Source organism: Balaenoptera borealis, assembly GCF_965194805.1.
Source record: "Balaenoptera borealis genome assembly, chromosome: 1".
In the NCBI taxonomy this organism is placed as follows: domain Eukaryota; kingdom Metazoa; phylum Chordata; class Mammalia; order Artiodactyla; family Balaenopteridae; genus Balaenoptera; species Balaenoptera borealis.
The window spans coordinates 60470718-60484524 of record NC_138860.1 but is presented as its reverse complement, the minus strand read 5'-3'; the positions used below and the strand labels follow the sequence as shown (position 1 = coordinate 60484524).

General features: G+C 36.3%; 2 protein-coding genes across 3 annotated transcripts in view; one reads left to right on the top strand and one right to left on the bottom strand.

The window, feature by feature from the left end:
• Window positions 1-7282, bottom strand: part of SELL (selectin L) — a 126536-nt gene extending 119254 nt beyond the window's left edge. The window contains exon 1 of the mRNA XM_082395325.1: window positions 6327-7282. The gene's annotated coding sequence lies outside the window, so the exon portion shown is untranslated. The remainder of the gene's footprint in view (window positions 1-6326) is intronic.
• The window catches only part of FIRRM (FIGNL1 interacting regulator of recombination and mitosis), a gene marked incomplete at its 5' end in the record, with an annotated part of 43538 nt that overhangs the window by 21510 nt on the left and 8221 nt on the right, over window positions 1-13807 (top strand). For both annotated transcript variants that reach the window (XM_082382658.1, XM_082382659.1), the window contains 7 exons: window positions 2162-2310; window positions 2935-3064; window positions 4160-4346; window positions 5201-5283; window positions 5639-5690; window positions 7292-7381; window positions 12077-12262. In XM_082382658.1, the coding sequence (XP_082238784.1) occupies window positions 2162-2310; window positions 2935-3064; window positions 4160-4346; window positions 5201-5283; window positions 5639-5690; window positions 7292-7381; window positions 12077-12262 (877 nt within the window). The remainder of the gene's footprint in view (window positions 1-2161; window positions 2311-2934; window positions 3065-4159; window positions 4347-5200; window positions 5284-5638; window positions 5691-7291; window positions 7382-12076; window positions 12263-13807) is intronic.

The window sequence follows — 13807 nt, the reverse complement described above, 5'->3', positions numbered from 1 at the left end:
CATTCTCATGAGTATACCAACATGCTGTTATTTTTCCCATCTTAAGAACAATATAAAACAAAATCTCTCGACTCTACGTCCTCCTCCAAATAAACACCTTCCCATTTTTCTGCATGTGTTTAGAAAGAGTTGTCTTTACCACTGTCTCTACTTTCTTTTTTGAAGCTACTCCCGTCAGGCTTTCTATTCCACTATTTCACCAAAACAGCTCTTGTCAAGGTCATCAGTGACTCCATGTTGCTACATCTAGTGGGCAGTTTTAGGCTTCATCTTATGTAACCTGTCAGCAGCACTTAACCCTTTCATTTGGACTCTTTCTTCTGTTGGCTTCCAAGACACCTCTCCCTCCTCAGCAGGTTCCTCCTCATCTCTCCAGCTACTTTAAGTTGGGTGTGCCCCAGCACTCCATCTTCAGGCCTCTCCTCTCCTCTATGGTCATTTAGTCTCAAGACTTTAAATTTATATCTCTCCCCTTTAATGTCTAACTGCCAATCAGGACATCTGTACTTAAACTGACGCAAACCAAACTCCTGATTCCAGCCCATTTCATCTATCCCCCACTCCCCAACCCCCCAGAATCTGCTCCTCTTGTAGCGTCCTCATTTCAGTTTAAGTGGTAATTTGGTTCTTCAAATTGATCAGGCCAGAAACCTTCCTGTCATCTTTGATGTTTGTCTTGCTCTCATACCCCTCATCTAGTGCATTAGCAAATTCTGTCAGTATCACCTTCAGTATAAGTATGTATATGCAGTGTATATAAACAGAATCCAGCCACTTCTCACCACCTAAACGGCTACCATTCAATCGCGTCCACTATTATTTTCTTGCCTGCATTTTTGCAAAAGAACATCTTATCTGCTGTCTCTGTTTCCACCCTTGCCTTGCTCTGGTCTTTTCTCCATACAGTAGCCGAAGTGAGTGATAAAACATAAATTAGATCATGTGACTTCTCTGCACAAACTCTCAAATGACCCATATTCAAACAGAATTCAATAGAATTTCAAATAGAAATTCAATGGAATTTCCTGTCCACCTTAGCAATTATTAACATCTACTGTATTGTGTATTTACTTACTCACTTACTTGTTAACTTCTTCCCTTCATTAGAGTATACACTTGGTAAAGGCAGTAACTTTGTATATTCTGTTTACTACTGTATCACACTCCTAGAAAGGTACATGGCATATACATAGGCACTTTATAAACATTTGTCAAATAAATTAATTTAAAAATGTATCATTTGATGGAAAAACACATACTTGCTTTGATGTTAAGTAGCTGTAGTTCAAATCTATGGAGTTTCCTTACTTTTGTTGTATTTTATATGTCTTTCACCTTATAATTTCACTTATAATTTAGTCCTCACAACTCTGAATCAGTGTTACAAGTGAAGAAAGTGAGGCTCAGGGAGGTCGAATGAATGAACCAAAGTCACATAACTAGTAATTGACAGACTGGTGCTTCTTCCATCACACTACAAAGGCCTCAGGTGTTAAGTGCTTCCTTTTAAATGCTGTCATCCCCTGCTAGACAGGGTTTTCTCATGTACTATCAAATTTGCCGCAGTTAAAATAACATGGCAAAAAATACTGAATACATATCTTATTTCACATAGGTTTTGATCGAAGTTTAGTTTAAACCTCAGTTACTGAGACATTTTCCATGAAATTCTTTGCATCTCCCTTCAGTGTTAGTATACAGTTTGTTCTTATAAAGCTCTTGCTTCTGAGAAACTGAGCATTAAATTCATAGTAAATTCAGCATCTTACCTATTTTAAAATAACTTTCAATGGAAGTAATTACCGCAGAATTTATCAGAAATATCTTTTTTACATATGTTTTTACTAGTTATTTGATTCATATTTTTACAATATTTTTTAAGACTATCATTGTCAACAATGTATTAAAATGCATCAAAACCATACCAGCATTTTCTTTAAGATTATACACTTTTAATTTTATAGAATTATAGCCATGTTATTTAGTTCAGAGGTTCTTCATAGAATTATGGTATCAGTTCAGTACTTTGAATTTTGTTTTATAAAACACATGCTACTTAATTTTTAAATATATTTTCACTGCTGGAAGAACATCAGTACTTACCTCTACCTAAAATTCGAAGATAGTTATTAATGAATGAGTTTTTTCCCTCCCTTCCCAGTAAGTTTCCTCCAAGCCTGTATGCTGCTGGGATTTCTAAAGCACAACAGGAGGAAATAGCAGGTGCTTTCCTGGTCACACTGGATCCACTTGTCACTCAGCTTCTCAAATTCCAACCTTTCGTGGAAGTGGTTTTGGACAGTAAATTAGGTAAATTTCAAAACAGATTTAGTGTTGAATCATCTCTTATTAATTATTACATGTTAGAGACAGGGTAATTTTCTCTTATACAGTTACCCTGTTTCTTTCTTTCTTTCTTTCTTTAATTTTTGGCTGCGTTGGGTCTTCATTGCTGTGCACAGGCTTTCTCTAGTTGCGTTGAGTGGGGTCTGCTCTTCATTGTGGTGTGCAGGTTTCTCACGGGCTCTAGGATGCACGGGCTTCAGTAGTTGGGGCACACGGGCTCAGTAGTTGGGGCACACGGGCTCAGTAGTTGTGGCTCGTGAGCTCTAGAGCACAGGCTCAGTAGTTGCAGCGCACGGGCTTAGTTGCTCCACGGCATGTGGGATCTTCCCAGACCAGGGCGCGAACCCGTGTCCCCTGCATTGGCAGGAGGATTCTTAACCACTGCACCACCAGGGAAGTCCCAGTCATCCTTCTTTTAAGTTTTAAAAATTTTATTTAAAATTTCTTCCACTTTCTTTTCTTGGAACATATTTCTGCTTTTTAAAAATTATGCCTCTAATTTTTTTATGTATTACAATCAGATTTCTGCTGAAAGTATGTAGAGTATGTGTTTACCAATTTGTTGTAACTTAATTTTACCACCTTAAGAGCTGCCGTGTGAACTACAGTTTCCACAGTGTCTGCTGCTGGTTGTCATCATGGATGAGTTGCCCTCTCAGCCTGAGGACGTGCAGACCCTGTGGTGCACAAAGAGCCAGGTCTCAGAAGCTACAACCAGGTAGTAAACGTGTTGTTGATATCCAATCACATTACCATGGTTTAGAATGCCCTATTTGTTTGCAATGACCTTGAAATTAAGTTCTTTGTTATGTCACATATTCTAATTAATAGTTACTGTGTAGACCTCATGCATATTGCTACTTAATAAAAATATAAAATACATAAATCTGCGATAGGCGCTGAAAATAATTTAATTTTGTCCACTCTTTTAGAAGGTATTGCCTAATAGTGTTATAAACATTGAGTGTAGCAGACTAGATGTAGTTAGTAACATTTAAAAATGAGCTCTGTTAAATAGAGTGCTTAGACACTATAAGTTATTTCCTGGGAAATTTCACTTGTATTCCTCTTCCTTGCCAACACCAGGCTCTAGTTTCTTACCTCCTGGGTTATTGCTGTGCCCTAGTTTTTTATCCTATCCTTTAGTGGCATCCTGTGTACCACTGCCAGTTAGTCTCCTTACACCCCAGCTCTGAGCTTCCTGTTCTCCTGCTCAGTAACTAAAGCGTAATATCTCAGCTCCCCAGCTTTGCATTTAAAACCCACTCATTCTGTTGTCATCATGTACTTTTGCTCCTTATCGTTTCACTCATTTTCTACACATATACCTTGCTTCTGTCAGACTGGTGATTCCTGTCTACCGTATACTCAGGCTTTGTCTTCTTTACCTGTTATAGTTTGCCTATTTTTAATTTGTTATTTAAATCCTCTATGAAGAATTCTTAAATCATTTAAATCTTAAAATAACCCCTCCCTATCTGAATGATAATACCTAGTTTCTATTTTATATATGCTACCTAGCTTAGCTATTTAAGTTCCTTGATGAATTTTGTCTTAGACTTTGTATAGTTCTGTATTATGATAAACACTTGGTAAATGATAAAAGATATATATGAAAATTCTTCTCCTTTAAGGGATTTCTCTATATTTTATTTTTACGGATACATATTCACACATATTGGAAACTGTTGTTGATATATACATCTTGAAACATTTGGCTTTGCTAAGATAAACCTCCATATGTCATATTATTACACCTGCTAATTGTTAAATGTTAATAATCTTGGGTTCAATGTTCTCAATTTCCCTGCAGGGTGTCTCTACTCAAAGCCATTTTCTCCAGTTTTGAGCAGTGTTCTGGTGAACTGTCTCTACCTGTTCATTTACAGGAAGTAAAGAGTAAAGGGCAAACTGAGGTTGCTGTCACCTTATATCAGCACGTTTGTGTTCATCTGTGTACATTTATTGCTTCCCTTCATCCCTCACTGTTCCCTGAACTGGTAAGTTTGTTACTTGCTGGGCTAAGCTGAGATTACACTTTTGCTTTCTTTTCATTGAACTTGTGATTCAGATATAGAAGAAAGTGTGGGGTAGTAAATGTGTATTTATTTTTGAATGTCATTCCCTCAGCTTGCACATTTTACCCTTTAATTCAGTTGGCTCCTAGGAAATGGTAATCCTAGGGTCCTATAGTATTCAGATGTAATATTTAGCTAAAATATTTGAGGAAACATTTTGGGTGGGAAGGTACGGAAAGACAGTGTGAGAAGAGGAAAAATGGGTAGGATTTCACCTAATTCAGTTTCATAAAAAGAAAAGGAGAAGTAAATAGTATGTAGTACCAAGTCTCCTATAGATAGATCCTAGGCTTAATGTGGATTTTTTTTTTAGTGTAATTGGATTAGAAAAGATGTTGATAAAATTTTAGGGAAAACATTCTTAGAATTTACTTAAGGATCAGTATCATTTAAGATATTATGCAATGGATAATATTCAGCACATATTAAATATCGTATTTGAATGATTTATGGCAGAAACAAAAGTATAGGCGTGTGTATTGTATGTATTGTTTTAAAAATTTCAGCCTACATAGAGAATTTCTCTGGAGTCTTGTGATTGAGTTACCACATTGAAAACCACTTTTGAATCTCTGTAGCCCAGCACAGTGCTTAACATTGTAGTAGGTGCTCAATAAATGTTGAGGGAATGGCAACATAGGTTCTTTCAGATACTAGAAAGTAGAGCTTTCCTACTGAGGATCTGTTGTTTTTTGGATTGTGATAGTATTTTGTTGTTTTATTTTGAGAAATGTAATATTAATGATAATTTATCATAGCTTTTTGTTTTTCATTAGGACACTGCTCTGTTGAATGCTGTGCTTAGTGCTAATATGATCACCTCTTTGCTAGCTATGGACGCATGGTGCTTCCTTGCTCGGTACAACATACTTACTTTTTTTGGGGTTTGGATTGATTTATAGTAGTGATTGACAGTAAATGACTTTATACTTGTAAGTTTATAGAAAAATTCTGTCTTGATAATCCTTTAACAGCCCCCCAAAATGGTTTGATTTCATATCATAGCACTAAATTAGAGACTGAATTCCCTCTTTCCTTTCTTTGGTTCAAGTCAATAGAACCTATTGCTTAGGTAGTTTTGTATATTATGATATTCCTTGGCCATGGAATAACTGCAGTTTAGAATATTTAGTGCTTTATGGAAGTCATCTCCTTGCTTTTCTGAATAATTGTATAAATAATTGTATGAAGATTGCTTTCTCTTTAAATCACAGATATGGGACTGCTGAACTCTGTGCCCACCATGTCACCATAGTGGCTCATCTGGTGAGTAGAATTATAAGGCCTAAAACACCCACTTTCCTTGCACTTCCTTTGGGGATATGATATCTTAAAGTGAATATCAAAAGGAGAAATAGCATGGTAGCTAAATTGTTTTGACAGTTTCTTTGCTCTTCATTAATGCTGATGCTTTGAGAAAGGTATACTAGAAAGAGTGTAACACTGGGGAAATTGTCTCATATTTTCAAAATTTTATGGAGTTTCATTGATTGTTCTGGGAAAGAAAGACTAGGTTGATTGAGGATAAATTTAAAATTGAATGTAAAGTAGAAAATAGGAGTTAGCTTTAATGTTGATGACCAAGAGTTCTTCTTACTGTCTCCTCCCCCCTTTCTCTCTCTCTCTCTCTCTCCCCACCCCGCAACCCCCCTCTCTGAAATGACTTAGACAATCTGACTCTTGATTTTGTTGTATCTCTTTCTGAGAGGGACTAAATGTGATAGTGATCGATGCCTTTTGGGAAAAGAAGTAATGCTTTGTGCAGAAATAAAAACACAGACGTAGAGAACAAACGTATGGATACCAAGGGGGCGGGAAGGTGGGGTGGTGGGATGAATTGGGAGATGGGGATTGACATATATACACTTGATACTATGTTTAAAATAGATAACTAATGAGAACCTACTGTATAGCACAGGGAACCCTACTCAGTGCTTTGCGGTGACCTAAATGGGAAGGAAATCCAAAAAAGAGAGGATATACGTATACGTATAGCTGAGTCACTTTGCTGTACAGTAGAAACTAACCCAACAATGTAAAGCAACTATACTCCAATAAAAATTTTTTTAAAAAAAGAAGTAATGCTTTGTGAATGGATACAAAGAGAAAATTATTTAATGACAACTTGTGTTAATCTTTTCAATGTTGGTCTTTTTTTGCTTTTAAATTCCAAGATGTTTATGTTCCGTATAAGATGGTCATGACCTGATCTTATGTGGGTCCATGTGTCTTTCGTCTTTTAGTAGAGTCATTGTGTCATATATTTCTTGGTTTACCTTATAAGGATATTGTAGACTAAATCCAGTGAGGTGTGTGATAACCAGACAGCCTGACATCTATATCTCCTGGCTAATGGTCTGGAGCGCTTACCTACTTTACTAAATCCTCAACACGTCTTGCACAAAACAAAGAGTGATTTTTATATTATGTGTATTGTATCTACTTTAAATAAAAGCTCTCCTAGTACATTATGATAGGAATTTATAAAATCTTTTAATGAAGCTTCCATCTTATAGAGATTTACCTTTGCACTTTTGTGCTTAGATCTAAAAAAATTCCATGAATTATCTTTGAGCAGGGGAATTAACATACCAAGTTATAATCAAAATGGTAATTAGAAATAGAAATTCCAAAGTACTGTTCTTAAGTAATATCAAAATTGTTTTCTCATTATAAAAGTAATCTAGGTTCATGGAAGAAAAAATTAAATAAAGAAAAGCTCCAAATTAAAAATTAAAATTACCCAGGTTATTTCCCAGAAAGAGCTACTGTTAATATTTTGGCATATAAAAGCTTGTAAAAGCTATTTTACAAGCTTATATGATTTTAAGTCAGTCAATCTCTCCTCTCTTTCCTGCCTTTCCCAGATAAAATCTTGCCCTGGAGAATGCCATCAGCTCACCAGCCTATCAGTACTATTGAGGCGCCTCTTCTTCTTCATGACCCCACCCCAGCAGGCAAGGATACCATCTGCGTCACTGTCTTTGAGCACCTGAGGAGAATTGGATCCAGATACTTTGGAAGGCTTTTTGACCCCCATTTGTTCTACATTTAAATGCTGACATGATCTGAGCATAAATTTTTAATGTCTTCATTGCTTTGGTTATTGCTTTTAGGTGTGTTTAGATTTTGATGTTAAAGAAAAGCCAGAGCTATACAGTAGTTAAAGTGACAAAAACAGATTTTATTTGGAGCTGTTGCAATAGGAGCAAAGAGACTTCAGTGTAGAACTGGGCTCATTTCTGAATACAGCATAAACTAGTGCGGTTCTATGATCAAGGAGCAGGGTAGGGGTCAGTGGATAAAAATTACTAAGAAGAAGCATCAGGAGTCACGGGGTGATTCTGGCTTGACAAGATTCTTGCTGAACACAGACCAGGGTGATCAGATACCAAGGGTGAGGGATTTTTTCTAAATTGACTTAGCAGGATTCTTGCCAAAACTGGATGATGCAGGCCCAAAAAAGATGGACACAAGCCGGAGGTCAAAGGCTACTTGAGAGGAGGGCTAAGAAAAGCCTGACGTAAGTTTGGTCAAGGAGAGAGTCCTTATAAATGTCTTTGCTGCAAGTTACAGATAATCATTCTATTGATAATTCTGTCTTCTTTCTCCTTGTTTCTCATAAATTTAAGATGCTTGAAATGAAGTGGTTCTATATCCTCTGCCCCTTTTAACTTATTTTGAAGAACTAGAATATTAATTATGCTCTTAATGATAATGATACCTTTTTTTTTTTTAAGTAAGTAAGTTGAACTTTTGGGGGAAAACTGAAAGTATGAGCCTTAGTTGTTTGCTACTGTGAGGAAAACAAACTCTGCTGTGACAGAGGAGATTCTACAGTTACGGGAACCTGTGTAGCCTTGCATAGTCCCTTGGACTAGTCAGTTTGGAGCTCCTGTGGGAGCTTTTTAAAAAATACAGGTTCCGGGACCTAAACCTGTGAATGGAGTGGGTATAGAGTGGTGGCTCTGAGGTGCGGCTCATTAACTTGTTGTTGTTATTGTTATTATTAAATTCCTACATGATTCTGACATGGATACAAGCTGGGGAAACACTGGGTTAGTGAAGGGGGTTACAGGCCTTGGTGCCTTGGCAAGTCATCCTATCTGAAACTATTTCCCTGTCTACAAAGTGACAGATATGTGTAACCATTTTGAAAAATTTTGTAAGGACTTAGAGATAATATATACAAAACACTTAGCATAGTACCAGGCTCAGAGGATGCTCAATAAATGCTGGGAGTAATTTCTGACTAGAGTGTTTACCCGAAGCCCATGCCTGCCTTCCTGCCGGAGAGAGGTTGGCCAGGCACCAGAGGAACCACACTGACCTCCTAGCCCTCTTCCTTACCGGTGTCTCCAAGGCAAAAGGCATACCAGGCCCGCCTCACAGCCCTCTAGAAAACATGCTGGGGTTGCTCTTCTTCCCTCCAAAACTCCTCAAGAGTTGTCTGCTCCAGATCTCTTAGAATTTTAATACCTTTCTCTCCTCTGTCAAATGTCTTACTCCTGGTTGCCAGCACACTGTTCTTCCTAGAAGCCCTGTTAACTGGGAGGCCCTTCCTGAAGAAGTGGGGTCTGGAAGAGATCCTCAGTTTTCTCACTTACAAAATGGGAATAAGATCCTTTTCCCAGGGTTGTGAAATTTTAATTTTTAGGATAATACAACTCAGAATGAATTAGCCCTGAGTTCTAGAAGCTTTGTTATAGATAAACTCTATGTTTAGAGATCTCTTACATACCTCTCAGTTTTCTAAATTTTTCCAAATAATTGCAGCTATCAGATATGTAAGTTATAGATAAATGAGGGGTTACTATTAATTTTTTCCTTCAGTTATCAAATACTGATTTTTCCTGCTGTGGTCAAGTTACTGTACTAAAAATTAAGGGACAAACCTGAATTTGAATCCCTGTTCTGAGAGTCCTTGGGAGAGTTAGTTAATCCTAAAATTGAAATACTATTACTCAGATGGCAGTTGCGAGACTGGAGGAGATAGAGAATGTATATATATTATACATCAAGTGAGCATTTAACAAGGGTTAGTTCTTCTGTCATGCTCAGCTCTTTTTCCGTTTCTCTTAAGACTTGATCCCTCTTCTTAAAGTAGGCAGGGAGGAAACCTGTATTTTTTGAGACTGAAATATGGACCAGGCTCTGTGCTAGGCACTTCAATTATTTTAGTCCTTACATCAGCCTTGTGGGATAGATGATGATATTATGTCCACTTTACAGATGAAGAAACAATAACTCAGGGAAATTAAAGAACTACCCCAAACTCAAACATAATAAATGACTGAGCTGGGATTCAGATCAGATCTGTCGTGCTCGCAAATCTGTGCTCTTTCCACAGCTCCAGTATTCTTTTCAGTCTTCATGCGGCTACTTCAGGGGCCTCCTCTGTCTGTGGGCTGTTGACTCTGCATCCTTACTCCCTTTTACCCTAGGAAATCTGCTTTTATTTAGACATACAAAGCTTGCTCACAAATTTTTAATAGTGTTTTATTGCTTAAAATAAAAAACTTGGACTCCACTGCACTATATCATGACATCTCAACATATAACCTAGTAGAAATTATAAATTTATAAAAACACTCATAATAGAAGGTAGTATGTGATGAGTGTCAAGACTGAGGTGCAAATCAGGTTTTGTTGGGTGTTTATTGGGGACGTGTGGTGTGGGAACAGGTAGGAATAGCGAAGCTGTTGGAGATGGTGGCATTTGAGAGTCATGCTAAAGGAAGGGTGAACTGGGAGGGAGTCGGCAGGAATAGAGAGCAAAGGTGAGAGAGCACATCTAGGCGAAAAGGAGAGGCAGGCAGTGAAGCTGGAAATAATTATTCAATTCTTTTGCATACAAGATGGTGTCTTTTTAGATAGTGAAATAAAAACCCAGATTTTGGATCTATGATGCAGCATTAACATAAATGAAAATAGTTAATCTCAGTATAGTGGTGGTTTACTTTAAAAAGTATGGTGTCTGTGATAATAATTTTGGGGGGGGGAATGCAAGTATATAATGTGATTAAGATGTATCCACTGTTTCAATATGGGGAGTAATTATTGCATATCCTATTGTTTCTTTTAGTGTGTAAAATTAACAATATTCCTGTTTTAGAGAAACAAGGAAAAGTACCAGGAGGTTACCTGAGGGGAAAGGATATAATATGCCAGATTTAAGCACACTGTAGTTGTTCTACCATATTTATGTAAAGGAAAGATTACTTCATATATTTGCATTTTAAGCCCACTGGTGTATTTTTCCTCTTAGTGTTAAGGAGGGAAGTCATAATGCTCTGCGCGTCATCCCCTTATGCTTCACTCCTTGTAAACTGTCAGCACTCGCAGTTTTAAATCTTGGAAATGGTGTGAGGCCAAGGTTTTCAAACTCAGAATAGTAAATCAGTCAATCAGTCTTTGTATGTAACAAATCTTGGCAACACCTACCCTTTAATGTTGCCGAGGATGTTATTACTTATAGTTCTATTTTGGGAAGGGAACTCAGTCACTCACTGGACTTCATTATTATAAAGAAAGGTCTTGTTTGAACAGATGTTTATTAGTTGGCACAATTCTCTTGGCTTTCCTGGTGCAGTTTGGTTTCATGAATAAAGCTGCTTATTATAATAGACATAGCTCATGAAGGGATCCATTTTTCCAGCTTTATCAACTATCCCAAAAGATAGCCACATGATTTTTCCCTTGTTTTGACAGCTAAATATTTTCTCTAAACAAAATAAAATTCAAATATAAATTTAATATATAACGTAGAAGAGTTTCTCGGTCAAATTTAATATAGTGGGGTTTTTTTTCATTTTTGATGTAGGAAAAATTTCATTCAGTGAGTAGATTTTGGATTGTAAATTGAATTATTCTTCTAAAAAAATTACATTAATATTCCTAGTTAGAGTATACCTAAATTAGTAAGTGCACCAGTTTTTGCTGTTTTTCCACAAGAAACTAATATTTTAACTCTTTTTTTTGTTAGAACTTTGTTTTCCATTTTTATCTAGTCTGTTGACAACACGTTTTAAAACAGTACTGTTTTCCTATTAACCTGGCAAGCACTTTGAATTATTTCAGTGGTAGAATGGATTTGCCAACCATACTATCCTGAACACTTGTGAATGAGTTTCCTATGTTGTCTAAAGTAGAACCGAGCTGGCGGCTAGTCCATTGGAAAACTGAACCTATGACCTTTGCTTCTTTAAGTTCTCTATGATAATCAGCTGAGTAGTAAGCCACAAAAGTTGGCTAAATCAATCTCATTGGCATATTTTGGAATATTACTTTTGACTGAGCTGTGCAGGGTGATGACTACACAAATTCTTAGGAAAAAATAGAATTATTGGGTAGGAGCATGTAAAATAGCTGATGTGACTAATAATGAAATACATTATTTAACATTTCTTAATGCATTTATATCGTGCTCCACTTAACCTGTGTTTTTCATTTTGGAAACAAATGCAGCAACAACAAGAATAACGGCTAAAATGTGTGTTCATTTAAGCTACCTTGGTCTGGTATCTTGTGATACTGCTATTCAGTTAAGAACTTTTTAAAAATATTAAATATGGAAGCTAATACTTAGCTTTGGTGTATCCATTCACTAGACTGTTTTATGTTACTTTTGTTTCTTTAACAATTTGTTTCAGGTGGAGTTTATCCAGAAATTTTCCCCAGAAGAAGCAGAAAATCTGCTTCTGTGGCAGTATATTTCCTTTCAGGCATTACCTGCTGAGCTTAGGAAACAAACTGCACTTGAGGTCAGCAGATCAGGCACCGCAGAGTGCAGGAAGTGGCTAAGCAGCAGTCGCTCGTTGGGAGAACTGGAGTCTCTGGTAAGATAATTTTGATGGCCTTGGTTCATTCAGTAGCTGTTTATTAAGCTCAGTTACTGGGGATGTATTGTTGAAAAGACAGGTTGTGCCCTCGGGTTAGAATCTAGCAAGAGGTTCAGATTTCTACATTGTAAAAGTCTTTGAGAAACTACTATTATCTTGGTTGATGTAAATGTTAGGGGGGGAGAGTGTCTGTAGCTCAAGACACATTGGAACAACATGAAACACATTATGAAATACTTTATTTGTAGTATTTTTGCTGACATATCTCTGGATTAGGCAGACATGATTCTTCTGTTTGATGTACAACCCTCATTTTATGCAAACCTCTTCAGAGCTTTTATGTACCTTTCTATTTAGAATGCTCCCTCTTAAAATAATGGAATAAAAAAGAAATTCATCTGTAAGTAAAGAAAAATACAATTTAAAAAACTGAATATAGTACATGTAGTTGCGTTTATTTGCTCATTCTTTGATTCATTCATTCATATTTTGAGTGCTCATATGCCAAGCTCTGTTTTAGGCATTGGAGATATAAATATATCAGGGAACAAAACAAACAAACAGAACAAACAAAAATTCCTGCTCTCATGGACTTACATTCTAGCTTAGCTGTGGACAGAGAAGTAATAAATATATATATTAATAATATATATATTATATATCAGTTTGTGATAAGTAGAGAAGAATCAAGCAAGGATGAAGACAGGGCATTCAAGGGGATGAGGACCTATTTGCAGTTTTAAATTATGAGTTCAGGGTTTTCTCAGGACTTGTATTTCTATACTGAGTGTAAATGTTCTGATAGTCTGTTACATAATGGCACTTGACCATAATCATCAAGATAATTTAAAACATTTACATACATTGAAAGGAAATATAAATTTTTATGTGCCTTTATTTTGGGAAAACTATTAAATACCTAGTTAGGAGTAGGTGAACTTGTTCAGGTTTTGCAGTTTTTGTGCACAGATTTCTATAGTAAAGACAAAAAGTCTTTTGTATTAGATAAAAGCATCTATTTTCTAAAATTCAGCAGATCTTTGCTCTGTGACCAAAACTTTAGTTCAGCAGGTCATTTAACATGCTTATTTGTAAAAGGAAATAAGTAAATCATAAATTAAAAGCTGTATGGTAATTACATAAAATTAAGTGTGGTTGTTGACGTGTAATGGATGAAAGGCAAGGTTACTGATTGTTACCACGACCAGACCAACCCCATTCCCGGCCAGTCGGAGAGAGATGTGATGTATAGATAAGAGCGAATCCAGGGAAAATTGTCTTTAGTTTCAAATTCTAGATAGTGCACTTAAGTACTATATTTGTTTATTGAATGCAGTGTTGCTGAAAAATTTTAAAGGTTATAAAAACAGCAGCAACAATAATCTGGTAACTTTAAAAGACTGCTAAGTACATAATGTAAAAAACTAAAATTTTTAGTTGATGAAGATTATAAATTAGCTTGACCATACTGGCCATTTGTATCAAACCTATTTATTAAAATATGATGCTGTTTCCATTTTGTTAAATTTTCAACCTAAAAGG